This window comes from Micromys minutus (genome assembly GCF_963924665.1).
Source record: "Micromys minutus genome assembly, chromosome: 2".
Classification (NCBI taxonomy): domain Eukaryota; kingdom Metazoa; phylum Chordata; class Mammalia; order Rodentia; family Muridae; genus Micromys; species Micromys minutus.
This window is the reverse complement of record NC_137971.1, coordinates 26,109,376-26,128,139: the sequence shown is the minus strand read 5'-3', so window position 1 is coordinate 26,128,139 and position 18,764 is coordinate 26,109,376. Positions and strand designations below refer to the sequence as shown.

The following is an 18,764-nucleotide window of genomic DNA, read 5'->3' as shown; positions in this document are numbered from 1 at the left end:
AGAGTTCTTAAAGCATTCTGGGTCAGGAACACTGAATTTGGTTCCAGATTTAAGCCTACAATATGCATGGAAAGAAGCCCAGGGTAAGAGAACCAAAAAGGCTTTCCTGTTTCCATGACAACATCAACCTCTACAGCTCCACCCCACACTTCTACTCCTCCCCCTCTTTCCATTCCTATTTGCAGACCATCCAAGCAGAACACCAGTGACACAAAAACTGCATTTAGACTCCCCTTGCTGTGATGTATCTTTTACACTTCTCTTAGATCGCCCCATGCTATTTGTCCCTACAACACTTTAGGAACAATGGATTTTACCAGACGAGTCACCTAGTCCCGAAAGAAGCATTGTTAATAATGACCGTGCGGCTCTATCCTCTGGAAGACAGGGCACTCTAATAACACGTTAACACTCACACTTTTCACATTTCATTCTCCTTGCAGAATGTATTCCATAGAGAACATACACCATGAACAAGAAGGTGTCAGAGAACACCAAACGTCAGAATCTAAGAAATTATGGAATGTGTTCCACGTTCTCATTAGAGAAAGCGACTTGTTAAAAATTAGTGCTAATTTGCAGTTTTTTAAACTTTGTAAAATTTTGTGCTTTTTTTTTTTTAGATTTAAAAAAAAAAAATAAACCCATATTGAACTAAGAAGGTAGATCACTCCATAAGGAGTTTGCCATACAAACTGAAGCTGAGTTTAATCCTCAAAGCCCACGTCACAGAGCCACGTGGTCGTTCTGTGCACTGGGATGGTGCGACCATGTGAATATTTTGAGACTGGCTGGCCAGCAGTGAAGCCCATTTAGTGTCTAGACTTTCTCTCAAAAGAACAAGACAGCCTGAGAAAGACAGCTAAGACACTGTAAGCAAACACACAAACGTACACACACTTAAAAACATGTTAGTCTCATAATAACATGAACAAAACATGCAAATAGTTTCCCCAAACTACAAATTATAAGCTGTCGTCCTTGTAGCCAGCTATGTTTGACTTGAATTAATTTCTTTGATTACTAATGTATTTACTTTGGATGGAGCTACAGGCTAGACCCTGGGATTCAAACATGCCAGGCAAGCTCTCTACATTGATATGAACCCCAGTCCAGGGCAGTTAACAATTAGAGTATATTTTGTTATTGACTCTTTAAGGTTTCTGACACTAGAAAACTTCCCATTTTTCTACCCTCTCACCTTCTTATGCTCCTTAAACTGGAAAACATGTAACATTCAGCCTACAACAATTCTTTCCATTTTAAGATATTTAACAATTCCTACTGAATTCTGAATTTCTAAATATTATTGTTGAAAATTCCTTACCCTGTTTATGATTTCTGCTTGACGTTAACAAAAAGCTGTACGTGAAGTAATGTCATCTCTGTGCATTTCACTTCTACCACCATGGCCTTTGACCTCTTGGCTATATACATACCTATGGTGCAGCCTTGAGAGTGGCCCACGTAATAGAGTTGTTCTTGGCCAGTTTTATTCACAATGTAGTTAATTGAAGCAGGTAGGTCATATTTTGCCATCTCATCAAAACTATAATGGAAAAGACAAAGGACTCTTTGATTGAAATAGCACACAAATATAGAATAGTGTGCAGACATTTAACCTAACAAGTGTCAGCACACACTGAACATGGCTGAATAATCAATCACGTATGACTTCAGAACACTAACTGAGGACCAAGGACATCTCTGGCATTCCAGCCCAGTTGTATGTCTTGAAGTAACGCCTCTGTGATGTTACATTACAAATGAGCTGGATTCACTGCACACACTGCCTGTAAATGGGATTATATCTTTGTGTCTGTGTGTGTGTGTGTGTGTGTGTGTGTGTGTGTTAGCATTTTTCTAGGCTCTACCAAACAATTACCTGGCAATAGCCAGGTAGGCCTGGTTTGCTATAAAAGGGCTGTTTGGCCTCTCCTCACTCTCTCTGACTCCTCTCTTTTTGACTTTCTTCTTGCCCTGACTCCTTTCTCCCTTTCTTCCTATCCTGCTCTCTCTTGCCACTTGTTACTGGCCAGCCTCCACCCTGCCCCGCCCCTGTCTCTCTCTGTCTCTCTCCTTCTCTGTCTCTACTCCCTCCGCAACTCCCCTTCCTATACCCTAAATAAACTTTATTCTACACTATACCCATACGGGTACCTTAGGGGGAGGAGATGCCTCAGCATGGGCCCTCTGAGGCACCCCTACCACCTCATCATACTGTGCTTTATCAAACACATCCTGGTCTTTTTATAAAACACAACACGTTTTATGTATATATGTGTGTGTATAGACGTGTGTGAGAGACTATATGTTTGTATGTGAGCATGTATGAATGTACATGTGAGAGAGAGCCTGTGTGTGTGTATGTGTGTGTGTGTGTGTGTGTGTGTGTGTGTGTGTGTGTGTGTGTGACAGAGAGAAGAGGGAAGGGACAATCCCAGAGTCAGAAAGCACTCAAAATACCGCAGGATCTGTGGAGGCTTCTTCCTTGAATCTTTTACTTTAGGCCCAGTGACTTTATGAGCTAGAACTTTATTATCCTCAATTTATAGATGAGGAAACAAACACAGTTTATACACTGTGTCAGATATCACACAATAATTCTTTAATTCATTGGTGGAGCCAGATGTAAGAGAGAGAAAGAGAGAGAGAAATAAAAGGAACAAACAGGTGGGTGTGGGTGTTATTGGGAGGTGAGGGGGTTTGCCTGAGACTTAACCTAGTAGTCCACACCACGTGCCAGGAATGTTAATACCTTAAGAATTCCTAATTGAATCTAATTGCTTATGCAATCACTTATTTAATTTACCTTCATGATTGTAAATCACGTAAATCCCTGACAAGCTTCACAACTTTTCAAAAGATATCAGCTCCCTTTTCATACAACATACAACCAAGGGTTCCTCTTGAACCTGCCTAAATTTCCACCTGTCTGCCTAAAGATACAGACGCAAGTCATAATAAACCATGATATACCTGAAGGCCCAGAACTCATCTTGGTCTATGGAGAGGGTCTTGTGCTTCCGAGACCAGGTGTTTCCTCGGCTGTTTCCCATCCACACGTCAAAGCCAGCGTCCGCCAGGATGAAGCCCAGGCTGCTGTTGTCAATGTTCGTGACCCAGTTACTAGAATCTGCCAGCAAGCCATGCTGAAGATACACAACTGGTTTGGGACCTAAAAACATTGATGTTTAGAAGCTGTTAGCTCAAAGCTTCTCAGCAAACAAGATGTTTTGCTAAACAGCCAGCTGTTAAGAGGACCAAAGTTATTAGAGAGGCGGAAGCAAATTCACATATGGAGCCAAGAATGTGTCCCTGTAAAAGCTGAGGGCTGTTTTCTTTAAATGGTGTTAACAAGGAAGCAGCAAAAGTTCACTTTTTTTCTTCTGTTTTGCACGCCTGGGAACAAAACATTGACTTAAGAAGGTAACAGATTTGGGGGAAATTTTAAAGTATGTATATAATTTGATAACAATGATTTCAAACAAGAATAACTTAAAGGGCACAATAGTGAGATGGCTCTGTGCACCTGCAACAATGGCTGACCCCTAAACAGAGATAACATGAACGGCTGGGCACAATGTAAGGCGATGGGACTTCATCTTTACAAATGACAAAACACACAAGAATGCTTAGCATGGATTTGATCGTCATTTCTAACATATGAGCAGAGCTAAGAATGGACAATCTGTGACAGTGACTTGTAAATGTGTACAACTGAGGGAGTTCATAAAACATAAGGCTAAGCATGTACAGGAACATAAGAAATACACACACACACACACACACACACACACACACACACACACGTTGATGTTTATAGTAGATTTACTTATAACTGTCAAAATTTGGAGAACTTGGTTACTTAACCCTGCATCTGCTCGATTGTGATGTGACTCTAGATTTGTTATAAAAAGCAAAGTCCAATAAAAAACCAGTAGCACTCCCACATATGAATGATAGACAGGCTGAGAAAGAAATTAAGGAGACAACACCCTTCACAATAGCCACAAACAATATAAAATTCCTTCCTGTGACTCTAACCAAGCAAGTGAAAGACCTGTATGGAAAGAACTTCAAATCTTTGGCTGGAGAGATGGTTCAGTGGTTAAGGGCACTGACACCTCTTAAGTTTTAGCAACCACACGGTGGCTCACAACCATCTGTATGTACTGTGATCCAATGTCCTTCTGGTGTCTCTGAAGACAGCAACAGTGTACTCACACACATAAAAAAAAAAAAAAACAAAAATTTTAATATAATCAAATCTTTGGAGAAAATATTGTGGAAGATATCAGAAGATAGAAAGATCTCCCATGATCATGGATTGGTATAAGATTAACAACAAAAAATGACCATCTTACCAAAAGCAATCAAAAGATTCAACACAATCCCCATCAACATTCCGATACAACATTCCAGACCTTGAAAGAACAATACAACTTCATATAGAAAAACAACACAGCATACATAAAACAATCCTGTACTATAAAAGAACTTCTGGAGTTATCACCCATGATCTGGAGCTATGAAACATAGAAAGAGTAATGAAAACTACATAGTGCTGACATAAAAACAGATGGGTTAATCAATGGAATTAAATTTAAGACCCAGAAGTAAACTAACACACCTATGGACATTTGAACTTTGACAAAGAAGCCAAACTATACAATGGAGAAAAGAAAGCATCTTTAAGAAATGGTCTAACTGAATGTTCGCATGTAGAAGGATACAGATAGACCATATCTATCCCTCCACACAAAACTCAAGTCCAAGTGGATTAAAGACCTCAACAATAACAACAACAACAATAAATAAATAAACAAACAGATACAGATATACTAAATGTGACAGAAAGGAAAGTGACGGTAGCCTTGAATACACTGGCATAAAAGACAACTTTCTGAACAGAACACCAATAGCTCAGGTACTGAGAACAACAATTAATGAAACTGAACAGCTTCAACAAGACAAAATGGCATCCTAAAGAATGGGAAAAGATCTTCAGATCTTCACCAACCTCACATCAGACAGAGGGGCTGATATGCAAAATCCTCAAAAACTATTAAAAAAAATACTGACAAGTAGAAAATAAAACACACATAAATTCTAAATGTATAAAAACAGTTAAACTAAAAAAAAAAAAAACCCACAAAGAAATGGATGTACAATCTACCTCAGTCTACCCCACCCCCAAGGGAAAGCATCCTACACTCCAGAGGCTTACAGGCTCGAGACCACCCAAACCCTCATTCAGCAATGACAATGTGACAGGTCATTCTCAGTGCTGGGGATAGAGCAGGGAAGAAAAGCAACAGAACTACCACCTTGGAGAAAGATGGAAAAGTGGGTCCACTGTGTTTGCTTCTTTGCTTGTCAGCAGTATTTTAAGACGACATCAGCAAGACCCAACTTGCCTTGAAAGTTCTACCTTCAGAGCACTGTGTCAGGTGTGCCATTTCTGCCTTCAATGGAGATTTTAGTTCTTCTCGGGGAAAAATGAAAGCTAATCATTAAATGTTTGACATTATAAACTCAGTGTAAATAATTGCTAAAATCCCTGCCTTTGGGAGGCAGTGTAAATACATCATCAATGACAACAACAGAAATAAACAGCAGCAGCAACAAAAAAATAAAAAAGAAAAAGAAAAGAAAAAAGAAAAAAAAAGAAAGAAAGAAAGAAAAAGAAAAACCCTGAAGTATCATTTTTCTAGCTAAGGACAAGCAAAATGATTTCACCCTGGTCACCTCAACAGCAGCCTCCTGGCTGTTCACTGCAATGCTGCCTGCCCAGTGAGAGGTGAATCTCAGCTGACGGTAGGCCTGACAATGACCGTGGTTCATAAGAGGAAGACGACTTGGTGTGTGGGAAATTCTTCCTACCTCTCAAGACACGAGTCTGCATGGGAAGCTACTTCCCTCCAAGAAGTCATGGGGAAGCAGCTGAAGTCTAGGGAAGTCATCAAATGGAGGGGCAAGGAGGAAGGAGGCCAAAGTTGAGCGCTGTCAGCATGACACACAACTCAGTTTTCACCAGTCATAAGGTCTCAAAGGATTTGATTCTACTTCATAACTGGTGGCCAGGGCCAGGGATCTTAGACTACCAGGGGCTTTGCAGTCCCTTGGGAAGCTTAAGACACCCTCACAATGGCTCTGCCTTGGAAAGTGGTTTGGAATGGCAGACTTCTTTGCCTGACCCAGGAATTGTGAGGTCCTCCTCAACCTGACATCTTAAGCTCCTTGCTAGTGTGGGAAAAGCCTGCATCGCCCACAAAAGGATTTGCATCCTGCTATATCAGATTCTAAACAAAATGGAAAGATGGACCTTGTGTATAGTATATATATATCCATCCCATGGTTCCATGCTATGTAGTACAAAGCTAAAGTTGCCCCTCAGTTTATATCTCCATGAAATGGGTCATATAGCTTACCAAGTTCACAGGAGCTCATCAACCAACAAAGTAGGACCCTCTGCTCTGGACAAACTCAACGTCCAAGGCTTGATACAATCACTCAAAGCCTGATTAGGCTTTGGCCTATGTGCTTCCTGAATGAACTCTAACCACATAATAACCCAAGCCAACTTCTAGAGTCTTCATTGCTTGGCACAAGTGCTAATATTGTTCAAAACGGCTACCAATTATGTCCCAGGCTTTAAGTCATGTATGGCTTAAAGTTACATATCCATGTTAAAGATAAGGTGATTGAATAAAAAAATAAATAAAGGAAAGGACAGGACTTGTCCCAGTGTGGTGGAGGAGAAAGTTTACTGTAGGTAAAAGGGAACTCATAGCCATTGGCAGACACACCTGGGAGAGTCCAGAGTGAATATGGCCATGTGAGGGGAGGAAGGAGGGGAAATGGGAGACCCAGACCAAGAAGACAGGAAGGGAAAGGGTAGACCAAAATGGACCAGGTAATCCAAATTGCTAGATTATATAGGGAAGGGCAGCTAGGGAAAGATAGCCCAGCCGCTGGGCTGGGGAAGTTTAGGGGCAGGTGTGGAGTATACAGCCATATTCAGTAACAGGTAGGGACTTGAGAATACAGGGTGAACCCGGCAGCCAGGTCCACTTTGATATATTAAATATGCACCTCAGGAATATTTGTCCTGGATTTGAGACCTAACCGTGACCGACATGTAGAGAAAGCAACTGGCCATAGACCATTCAGCCAGCGGTGTGCCAACGCTGAGACCCAAGTCTACCTCATTTCAAAGCTCTTGGTTTTCACCAGTGAATTATTTAAAAAAAAAATCACAATTATTTAAAGCTGAGGTAGAGATGAGGCATACACACAAATATTATGTCTGTTTCCAGCCAGTTCCCAGAAAGTAAAGAGGCCTATGTCAAAACAAGCTGTGTACTGAAATAACACAGAGTGATTGTGAAACAGAAATGTTTCTGGTTCTGGCCTTGACCTGGAGAATGAGGAACTTTATACACAGAGCCTGGCCTGGAAGGTCTTGTGTTTGAAGCTGTCTTGGCTATTCTAAATCAGCCCACCAAAAGTATATTCAAACCCACTTAAAAGGAGTTACAGCCTGCTATTGATTTTTCAAGCTTGGCATGGGGAGGATGAGCTGCCTAAAATGCCCAGAGAAAGCCACAAGACAGATAAATTCTCCCAACAAGCATCCAAGGGTGATCCTAAGGCTCTCCTCAAGAATTAGTAAGAGTGGATTGTGGTTGGTAGCAAAGCCTGTCATTGGGCTTCAGTTATCCAAAATGATGGCCTCTGAGTGAATTTTATAGTCTAAGTCTAGATTGAAGAGTTTCCTTAAATGCTATTGATTTCAAATACTACTGATCTTAGTGCCTCTCTATTGTATACAAGTACACACACACACACATACATACACACACACACACAGAGAGAGAGAGAGAGAGAGAGAGAGAGAGAGAGAGAGAGAGAGAGAGAGAGAAACCAAAAATGGCTATTTTAAACACACACACACACAAAAGATTTTAAACTTCCAAATTTAAGGCTCAGAAGTCCAAGGCTGGGGAGCCTGGATCCCTTGAGAATTATTTATCTTCATAACATGTCAGTATGTAGGAAGGTAAAAAGGCACATGCCAAAGGGAGAAGTGAGGCACAGTCTATCTGGAAGGAGAAACAGAGTGGAGGGGCTTAGGTCCAAAGAATAGATCCCAGGAGACTATGCAACAGAATTCAATATGTAAGTTTTCATAGAGTTTTCTGCCTTTATCAGGGACAACACTGCAAACCCAGTGGCTAACAAAAAGGGCTGAATGGGTGGAAACATAAACATAAAGTGTAGGAGCCTTGTCTTTATGTCGCCCTGGCCATTTTGTCATGGGAAAACTAGTTAACCCCCATAACCTTGTCAACAGACTAATCAGAGTCCTAATGATTCACCTGATGATTCATGCTGTGGGGACACTCCGCATATTTACAGAAATCAGTCGGAAAGTCATGTGGCCTTTGTCAGAGTCCAGGCCGTGACATTCTCACTTCAAAGTCTACCTGTAGGAAAGGGGATGACGTGTACTGCAGGAGCGAGCATATGACCACGCATCACCTGGTCCCATCGCTAGCAGAGTGCTTCTCTCCACACCCCTGGTGACTGTTACCATAGCAACTGAAGTTGAATCTGGCACAGGATACACACAGGGTAAACACAGGGTAAGGTGCCTTACTGTGCAGGGTAAGTTGCCTCAAGGTCCTTACAGCAAGGATGGGGTAGGTACCATCTTCTCATGTAAAAGATGAAGAAACAAACCCAGAATGTGTAAATAAACTGCTACCATCCAACTCAAGCTTTTGGTACTGTCACACTAATTGTTAGCATCTAGCTATACCCTCCATAGTAAGACCACAGAATTTGCCCCTGGCTGTCTCTGATCCTGGAAGATAGGGAGGCCTTGACCCAAATGTGACTTAGAACAGAATGAGGGACATTTTGGAATCTTTGCTCGGTCCTAAGAGGGCTATGAAGTACTTGGGGACCAGCCAAGTCCTTGAGGTGCAGCATTTTCAAAGCAAATGAGTCGACAACACAATTAACCTCAAAGCAAATAAAGCCAAAAAGACTTGGGCCTCCAAGGGATTCCAGCTTCACTTGGTCCTGTGGGGAAGGCAGTAATTACACTGGTTATCAGTCATCTGAGTTGTTGTTGACTTAACCGCTGTAAACCAAACACACAGAGAGTTCAGAAGATATACCTCCAGGCACCTAGTGTGTTCTAAGTGCAACAGTCTTTATAGATATAATGGGTGGAGATACACACATTCCTTAATGTTCTGTCCTGGCTCCACGTTTCAACCCTATCCAGAGCAGCAGACATTTGTACTTATGCCTTTTGGATTCTATGCTTGCAATTTTCCACTTAAGGAGAGGGTATGAAGGGAGGGAAGGGGCAGGCAGAGGAGCAGTGTATGTGCCAATGTTACATTTCTCCTTTGCTCCAACCTCAACCAGAGTTGGACAAACAGACGGTACAGCCAGCTCGACTTATGTTGCTGAGTTTAAGAGACCGAAATGCAATCCCCTACTCAATGCACCATCAGAATCCCAGAAAACCCTGGCATGTGCTCAGTGCCTCTAGTAAGGGAATTAATTACATGTCAGACTGCATACCCCCACTAAAGCTACACCTATTAAATGAACAAAGCCAGGAACTCACAAATGGTTTCTTTCAAAAGCAGGGTTTCGCTACAGAAAGAAAGACCTAACAAAATTAAAACAACAGCCTGGAGTCTTTTCTTTGGGAGACAACTCACATGGCATGTTGAGAACTTTCACCCATGACTCAAATCACTCAGCTGGCAAGCCTTGGAAAGCCTGCACCTAGGCCATGCTTGGGAAGAAGTTCTGCTTCCTCTTGCATATGTTTCCAGTTGTTTCCGGTCTTCACAGAATGTGATCTCACCTGCCAGGCCCATGAGATGCAGAACTTTTCAGATACAAATGAGGTATCTGATTTCTCAGTTAGGCAAGGGTAACTGGCCAATTTCCCAGTTAGGCAATTCATAAGTCAATCTGCCTTGTATTTTCCTTTTAATACTGGCACAAGTATTATTTCCTTGTTTTAGCTAAATCAAGTCTATATTATGGTTATCATGGGATCAGCTTGCTCAATACTCATTATATAATAAGACCATGTTCTGAATTCAAGGAATACTACCTCTGCAGTCCAAATGCCCTTTGCCTTGGCCATCTCAAGCAGGAAATGACTGTATTGATCTCAAACACGAAGATCTAGATACCTAGAAATCTGCCAGAAGTATGTTATAAAGGTCCAAGCTCTTCAAATCCTTCGTCCAAGCAGGAAGTGAGAGCCTTGTACTATTAAGACTCATGATTAAGGCTGAGCAGATAAAAATAAAACCACTTCTCTATAAATGGTTCATTTCTGTGTTTCAGTTCCCTTAAGCACTTAGCAAATACAGTTGTAGTTTTCAACATGTGGTGGAAATTGTTAGGATTCTATAAACCCCACCCCTCAGTTACCTAGCAACAGCCAGGTATACCCCCACCTCTCAATTACCCAGCAGTGGCCTGGTATGCTCCGCCCCAGTGACCTGACACTATAAAAGGAGCTGCTTGTCCCCTCCTCTCTCTTGCTCTTGTGCTCTTGCAGCCTTGCTCTCCCACCCTACCCCTCCTCTTCCCTTCCCTTCCCCCCTCTCCCTCCACGTGCTCATGGCTGGCCTCTACTCCTCTTCTCTCTCTCTCTCTCTCTCTCTCTCTCTCTCTCTCTCTCTCTCTCTCTCTCTTTCTCTCTCTCTCTCTCTCTCTCTCTCTGCCTCTACCACCCTCTTAACTCTCTTATGACCTGAATAAACTCTGTTCTGTACTATACCGTTGTGTAGCTGGTCCCTCAGAGGGAATGGATTCCCAACATGGGCCCCCCAGAGGCATCTCCCTTGCCCTCAGGTCTCGCCGCACCTCCATGGGCCATATGCCCCCCACTCTCTTCATATATTCCCCTAACATTGGTGCCGAAACCCGGGACATCAATTTTTTACAACATTGGTGCCCCGTGACTTTTCCTTTCAGTGACTTTTCCCTTCATTGGTGCCCTGTCATCTTTTCCTTACAGGAATGATTGCTTAAAAGTAAGAAGATGGCTCAGTGGGGAAAGAACAATTTCTCTGTAAGTATGAAGACTTGAGTTCAAATCCCACCACCATCCACATTTTAAAAAAAAACAAAACAACAACAACAAAAACCTAACGGTGTGAGACAGAGACAGGGCTTGCTGAATACCAGACAGGCTCCAAGCACAGTGAGAGACCTTGTCTCAAAGGAATAGGATGGAGAATGACAAGAGAATACCTAATATCTCCCCTGGCATACAAAGGGTATCCCCCCCTCCAATGTAGTTTAAATGGAAAATTGCAAGCATGGTCTCGAACAGCTACAAGTACCCATCTGCTCCTCTAGATGGGGTGAAATATACACACACAGCCAGGACACACTATTAAGGAATGTATGTATCTACATCCATTGGATCCATAAAGACAAAACCCCAGGATCACTGAGATGTAAGCAATGTTCTCTGCAAAACGAGGCAAAGAAGTTGGAACAGCAGGCAGCAGAACTTTCAGGAGGGCATAGGCAGCGTAGACGCCTGGCTCTACCCTTTGTTCACACAAACCTTTGACATCCATGTGAAGCTAGCCATGCTGTCACCATTTCTCTATAACCTATTGTCTCCCAAGAATGTCACCCCAGTGAATAAGTGACATTTTAATGTATCCCATTATTACTTATAAAGAATAAGGCTAGAGGGCATTGCTTTCTATATGTTAAAAGCATTCATTTCACAAAACAATACTAAGTTTCCATAGACTTGCTTTGAGATTTGTTTTCTCTGGTATATGGGGACACACACACACACACACACACAGAGAGATAGAGAGAGAGACAGAGAGAGAGAGAGAGAGTGAGAGAGGGAGAGAGAGAGAATGATTCACTCAAGATTCCTTCAGCTTCTGTGCCGTCTCCAGTGCTTAGATAAATGGCCTGAAGGTCATAAGGGGAAGAAGTGTGGTGATCAGAGCAGGGAACGTTGTTAATGAGTGTTGGTTTGTGAATGGCCTAGAGAGAATCAGGGCGGTGGGTGCAGCTTGGCCGCAGTGCTTCCCTAAGCGTGCACTAGGACCTGGTTTCAACCCCCCCCCCCCCAGTACTGCCAAACAGAAGGGAAATGATTTAGCAATTTCTAGTCTAGGTCACTGGAAGGGTGATGAGCTATTAATAGGCAGCCAGAAGGGAAGTGGGATTCACAAGACTGGTGCCATTTTGGGTTCTGTGTATTCTCTTTGGCTTTTTTGGTTTTCAGCAAGGCAGATGAATAGCACTGATTAACCACAGTGCTCCTGAACAGGCTAAATAAGGAGCTGTGGCCAGCACTCAGGCTTGGGCAAGGAGAGCGAACAATAGAAAACTGAGTCACAGAATTCCTTGAAAAGCCCCCTCTGAGGCTTCCCTGTAAACACATAGACCACCGACCTCCCCAAGGGAGGGTGGGGGCTCCTCAGAATGGAAGACTAGGATCCAAACTAAACACAGATTTAACTCAAAACACTCCCTGGCTTTGTTTCCAACTTTGAAGATAAGGGCATCTACCTCCCCAGCCTCCAATAGGACCACCTTCTGTCTCCAGGGATTGCTGTCTCTTTGAAGGGGTGCCTTTGCCTCCCTTCACAAGAAACACCTCCACAGTGTGATGTGTGTGTACAAGACAAGAAGGAACCCTGTGTGCTTTAACTGCTGGGTGGAGACAGAAGCCTGAGGGCAGATGTAGTACATCCTCCCAGCATGGTTTTACTTGGGACTTTTTAAAAAAAAATGGCTTTTAGCAGTAATTACTACTTAACTAAGAACTTTATAGAAAATAATATCTATACTCATTTGTCTTCAGATAGAATCTAAAACCTGATATTTTATGGTTTTTTGTTTATTTTTATTTTTGAAAAAAAGGGGGAAAGGAAACTAAGATCATATGCTCGACCTTGCATAAAATATATACTTTATTTGTTTGAGAGCAGAAAAAGACAGATCAATGCAAGCCATCAGTTAAATCCTTTGTAAAAGATTCACAAGGGAAAATGATAGTATAGAGCTATTAACACTAAGAATCTCAAGTGAATTTGGATAAGAACTCTGCCATAGCCTCCTAAGCATTATTTACTTAGTGTCTGCGACGGGGGCGATAAAAATCCAGCATCTCACACAGCATAAAGAAAATCATAAGGCAGATGTTTATACAAAGCTCATATTCACCCAAGATTTGTAGTTCACTCTGAATAATCACTTGAGAAGCTTGTGAGGTAAGGAACACTCTTCTGCCCGGTGACAACCCTAACAGAGAAGAGAGCTAGCCAATTACCTTAGCCCAGACCTCATTTTTTCAGAAAAACAGTAGGCTACACCTTAAGAGATGGCTAAAGGCAAACCTATTATCCTGTCAAGGATATGTACCTGTTAAGTGTGTAATAATGTTTGTCTAGAAATTCTATCACCCACATCAGGACCACAGTTCTGCTTGAGTTATAAGTTAGTCAAATATATAAGTATTTATACATATATATGTATATATATATATATATAAATAAATAAAGCTATATACCCAGGTACAAATTTTTAAAGCAAATTTACAAGAATTCTTATATACACCTAGTGATTCAGTATCAATACACACACAGAGAGCATTTTCTAAATTACTATATATTATTTATTATTAATAATAATGTAAGTATTTCTAGATACTATTTATTAACTTGCACAATATAGGTATGTTTTTGCTGTTGTTGACTTGTTTGAGCAGTAATGTTTTTTAGTTGAAAATTCAGATTAGCAAAAAAGTTCATTAACAGACACTTGTTAAACAAACCATGACACAATGTACAATGGGATACTACGTATCTTCAGAGAAGCACTCTAAGAATTACTGGAAAGATCTCTGTGACAGTAAATAAACCCACCTTTTGCGAGTTTGGTAATAGCAAATAAATAATTCAAAAAATAATACACTATGTCCTTTATGGCACCTTTCAAATTTAAAATGTGGCAACAGAAAAATAATCCATATTTGTTTCTAATGAGCATTTGGAAGATACAAAGGTTTTAAATGAAGATAATATGTAACAAGAACACATTTTAAAAACTGGAAAGAGAGACTGAAAAAGAAGTATTTACTGTTTATCCTTCTAATTTCTAGATTTTGTTTTTGTTGTTGATCATTTTTAAATTGCAAAAGCCAATTGTTTAATGCTCACAAAGGACATTAGATAAAACTCTTCCTTCAGGAACAAAGTAAAGAGACATTTTTACACTCTAAGTGGAATTTGACCTTATATCCCACTGGAAAGGTGAAATTAGTCAAGACAGACTTGCTTTAAAGTGGTAACCATAGCTTGGCTGGTACTTTGGCCCCCAGGATCCTGTGGTAACCCTGTCAAGTGAAGTCTGGATTCAGTCACCAACTCAGACAATGTAGTGACTTCCAAAAGCACACCTTGCCACAGAAAGCACCCATACCTTTGTCAAAATTGTTCTTCCGCCCATGAGGGATTCTGTGAATACTCAGAATATAGCCATCTTCTGTCTGGACTGAGTGTTCTTCACAAGCATATCCCCAATACATGATCATCTCAGTCTGTGAAGAGAAAGGACAATGGTGGGATCTAATTATTCCATCTCCAAAAATACCAAGCAAAGTAGAAAACAAATGTGATGATTTTTTTTTCTTTTCTTTTTTTTTTTTTTTTTTTTTTGACTGTTTGATCTAGTAACCAAGATCCCATCTCAAACCCAGTCGTTTATACTCATGGGCCCTGTATCAAACTTGGGCTCTTGTTTTCCATCGTGCTAAACAGGCACAGATAAAGGCGTCTTTTCTCAATATGTCAGCTAACATGTTTCATGTTCTAAAGTTCCTGAGCTAGGCAATAGGGCTAAACAAATGCCAGTTGAAGGACAGGAAAATGGTTGAAGAAAATCTGAAAAGGGGGAAACTGCCATTGAATTTACCTCTCCACCAGGACAGAGTCATGGGGCAGGTGTGGCTGAGGGCCTGGTGGGAACGCATCCACCAGCTACTTGCAAGATCAAAGTGTTCGTTATCCTCTCTGCCATAAAGCCTGGTCTCTGCATTTACCCATTTCTTCCGCTGGGTCAGTCCATCTATTTTAAAGCTGATGTTTCCTTAATAGTCTCTATTTTTCTTTCTATCATATTCCTACATGTGCTTTTATACAGATTTCACTGTTTACTTAAGATTCATAATTTTTTAAATGCTTTAATGAATTCAGGTGGGTTGGGGGGTTGTTTTGTTTGCTTGCTTTATTTTATTTTGATTTTTTTTTTTTTTTTTTGCTTAGATTTTTTTGTGTTTTCATAAGTGTACTGAGTTGTGTTTCCTGGATATTCTTTATCGCTTGATTGTTAATCAGGTTCAGCACTCACAAAGGCATGCTTGGGAATGGCTTACACAGTTTGATCAGTTTTAAAGTGTGTTTTCATTGATTTAAAAATAAAATCACATAAAGAAAACATTATTTAGCGTAGGCTGTGTATCTTGTTCAGCAGCCTGTGGTTCCAGATATGGAAGCAGTACCTAGGGGAAATAGTGTACCAAATGGGGTCCACAACTCAGGAAAAGTGAAAAGCGTAAGGAGCTGTAAAGAGCTTAGGGTTATGACGTCATAGCTCTGGTTAAGAAAACACTTGTCATCACTGTATTTCGAAAGCACTTGACCTTTAGAAACTCACCACATTCATGTTTGCTTCAGGGTCCACAGCTGATATGGTCCCCTTGGGGCCCCCAGTAAGCAGGATCCCAAGGATGAAACAGATCTCCAGGCCCAGCAATTGCATCTTCTTTCCGTTTAATGTAGCCAGCTGAATTTTACCACACAAGCATGCCTCGCTAGATCAGGGCCTTCTTTAAAAGTCTTGAACCAAGTTTGGGATAAATAAAATCCCACAGGGAAGACAGATAGGAACCAAACGACTCCAGCAGTCTCTGACAGGAGAAAACATCAATTGGTTTTCACTACAAAGCCTTCAGGACGACCCCACCCCCAGTTATACACGCAGCCCCATGCTCACATAGTGAAACAATTTCTAGAGAAGCAGACGTGGAGGAACCTGGGAGGAGAAAAAGGAAGAGCCCTAGAATTCCTCCACATTTTCTGTTCTGCTTCGGATTTAAATATATTTTTAAGTGCCGCCTACATTAGCTCTGACCTGCCACTATATCCGAAGTTTGTTCTTTCCTGAAATTATTTGTCAGGATTCACCATCCAAGCTAATAAAAATGAAAGGAAAGGAAAAGAGAAACGCTCCACCTGTCAACAAAGACCACCCCAATGATGGCTAGAAATTACATTGTAGCAAAGCACTGCAGTTGCTAAGAGTGAGGTGGCGCAAGTGTTCAGACTAAGGTTAAGATGAATGTTGGAGCTGTAATCCAGACCTATAAAAATGCATATGATCATTTTCAAAGACAGGTGCGCATATTCCTAAATACTTGTACTTAAATTATAGCAGTTTTGTATGTAACAACCAAAGGCAAGGGGGTGGGGAGGGAAACCAAATTAAATAAGCGACTAGTTAAATTGTGTGGATACCTACTTCACCAGTGAGCATACAAAATAAACAAATCTCAAAATAATTATGTACATCAAAGAAGTCAGGGAGGGGGTTAAAGAGAGAGTGAAGGAATTGTCTCAATGTATATAAAACTTGGAGAAAATGTAACCTTATACTGGAAGAAGACAGTCTGGAGAGAAGAGGCAGGAAAAATCCCCAAGGAGCAATCATGCGCAGGGACTCCTCCGGTAATATGAATATACTAATTTCCTGGTATTTGTACGTGTCAAAACTTAGAAATCCTTACAATGCAATGTTGATATCCCAATGCTGTTGTTTGAAAATAATAAAGACTCTCTTAAACCAAGCAATCTACATTTCTTAGGAAATTGCAATTTCCCATGAACTTATTTTTCTCCAGGCAAGAATCAATCTCCAGCATTTCAGACAGGAGGGGATGATGTCTGGAGTTTGTCCTGGCCACGCATGCTTTTAGGAACCAGCATGGTTTTATGCAGCACAGCCTAAGGCTACCTTTTTAATTTAAGGTCACTGTTCCAGAGGTCCTTCGGTACTGGAAGGGAGGGGGAACTGACTGAAAAGCGAGTGTTAAAAAAAAACAAATCGATAGATAAATAAAGATTCTCAACTCTTCTTTGAATAAGCACATTTGTTTTTGGTGGAGGCCGTTTCTTACAAAACCTGAAAGTCTCTGAAGGGCATTCACACCGAGGGGTGGTGCATGTGGCAGCTACTCCTGTGGAAGGTCACCCATTAGACTTCCTTCCAACACAGCGCTGTTGCTCAATAAACTTGACAAGTAATTCTCACAGAAGAGGTTGTCTGATAAGACTCCGAGCTGGGTTTAGTGTGCTATTCTAGGTACTTAGAACACCCTTATCACAGTACTTATGGCTTTAAACAGTCCAATTCATTATCTGTCTGCCTTCATTTCACCAGGGAAAGGAAGTGGGGGTGGAGCTGAGCTGAAGACTGATTCAACTTTGAAACTCCAGGACTCTGACAAGTCCTGCATAAACTCTTAATACAAATGCTACTTTTGAAAAGTGGGCTGGAGCAGCTCTGTCGTTCAGAGGCAGACGAAAAATAAGGGCCCAAAGCAGTTTTTCAATAACTGCTAAACTATTGGCAATGCCCCAGCCGCAGCAGTGCCTCCTACAGTCTGCCTCTTCTCTACCAAGTCAACAGTACTACTAAGCTCATTCTTCAAGGTAAAGTGAACACACCAGTCAAATACTAGGGAGCAAAGGACTAGCTGATTATACAGCACTATCACCGGAGTTTTTAAACAGGACCCACGCCCAAATTTGCTGTTGACCATGCAGTTGGCTAACACTACGTGGGAGAGCTAACGGGAGGAGAGGATGAAGAGGACGGAGAATCAGGTATTTTGCCTGTTCCCCAGTCCAAGAACTCTGTCTGGGCAGGGTCCCTGACTGTCGATCGCGCCCAGGGAAGAAGAGTCCAGTTCTTATTGATACCCACTGAACCGCCACCCCCAAAGCACCTTCGGGTACCCGACACAGAACATGCCCCGGGAGCAGAGCAACTGGAAACCAGAGACCGTGGTGGGGCCTCTTCTCCCAGTCCTGGCAATCCGCAGGGCACCAGCTCCCGAGCCCGCAGCACCGAGCCAGGCCCGAGGCAGTCACTCACCCCGAGTGGTCCTCCAACCTCAATCTCCAGGAGCAGTGCCCACTAAAAGCAGGGAAGCATGGCCAACCAGGAGCCCTCACCGACCTGGTAGGAGGATCCAGCAGCCACCCTGCCCAGGCCTTTTGCACAGCCAGTCAGAGAAGTCCACCACCGGGAAGTACCCCGGTGACTCCACCCCTCCGGGCTAGCAACCTAGCCCCGGGGAAGCGGACTCAGAGGAGCATGCGCTTTCTGTCTGCCCAAGAGACTCAGCCCAACCCTGCACTGCTCCGAGCCCAGCCAGAGCTTCCTTCGGCTCCAAAGCAGAGAGCATCTTAAACTTCTTCCTCTCATGATCCCCTTTCACTTCAGAAACTGTGGTTCAACCTCCACTAGAAAGGCATCCAAAATACGTATACAAATCAAGCATTTTTGATAATAAATTAGAAAGAAATTTAGATCTATATACATATATATTTGCCATTTTCTGCAGACAAAATTATTGAGACAAATGTGCTAACTTTTACAAAATGATA

The 18,764-nt window shown here is 41.9% G+C and overlaps 1 protein-coding gene across 2 annotated transcripts in view; it reads right to left on the bottom strand.

Moving 5' to 3' along the window:
• The window catches only part of LIPA (lipase A, lysosomal acid type), a 30,688-nt gene extending 12,301 nt beyond the window's left edge, over positions 1–18,387 (bottom strand). The window contains exons 1-5 of one of the 2 annotated variants that reach the window (XM_080912121.1): positions 18,250–18,387; positions 15,751–16,003; positions 14,518–14,635; positions 2,980–3,178; positions 1,440–1,549 (exon numbers count right to left, since the gene is read on the bottom strand). In XM_080912121.1, coding sequence (XP_080768247.1) covers positions 1,440–1,549; positions 2,980–3,178; positions 14,518–14,635; positions 15,751–15,855 — 532 coding nt within the window. In that variant the 5' untranslated portion in view covers positions 15,856–16,003; positions 18,250–18,387. Of the gene's footprint in view, positions 1–1,439; positions 1,550–2,979; positions 3,179–14,517; positions 14,636–15,750; positions 16,004–18,100; positions 18,161–18,249 lie in introns of those variants that run through there. The other variant, XM_080912122.1, reaches the window with a different exon arrangement.
• Positions 18,388–18,764: the final 377 nt, after the last annotated feature.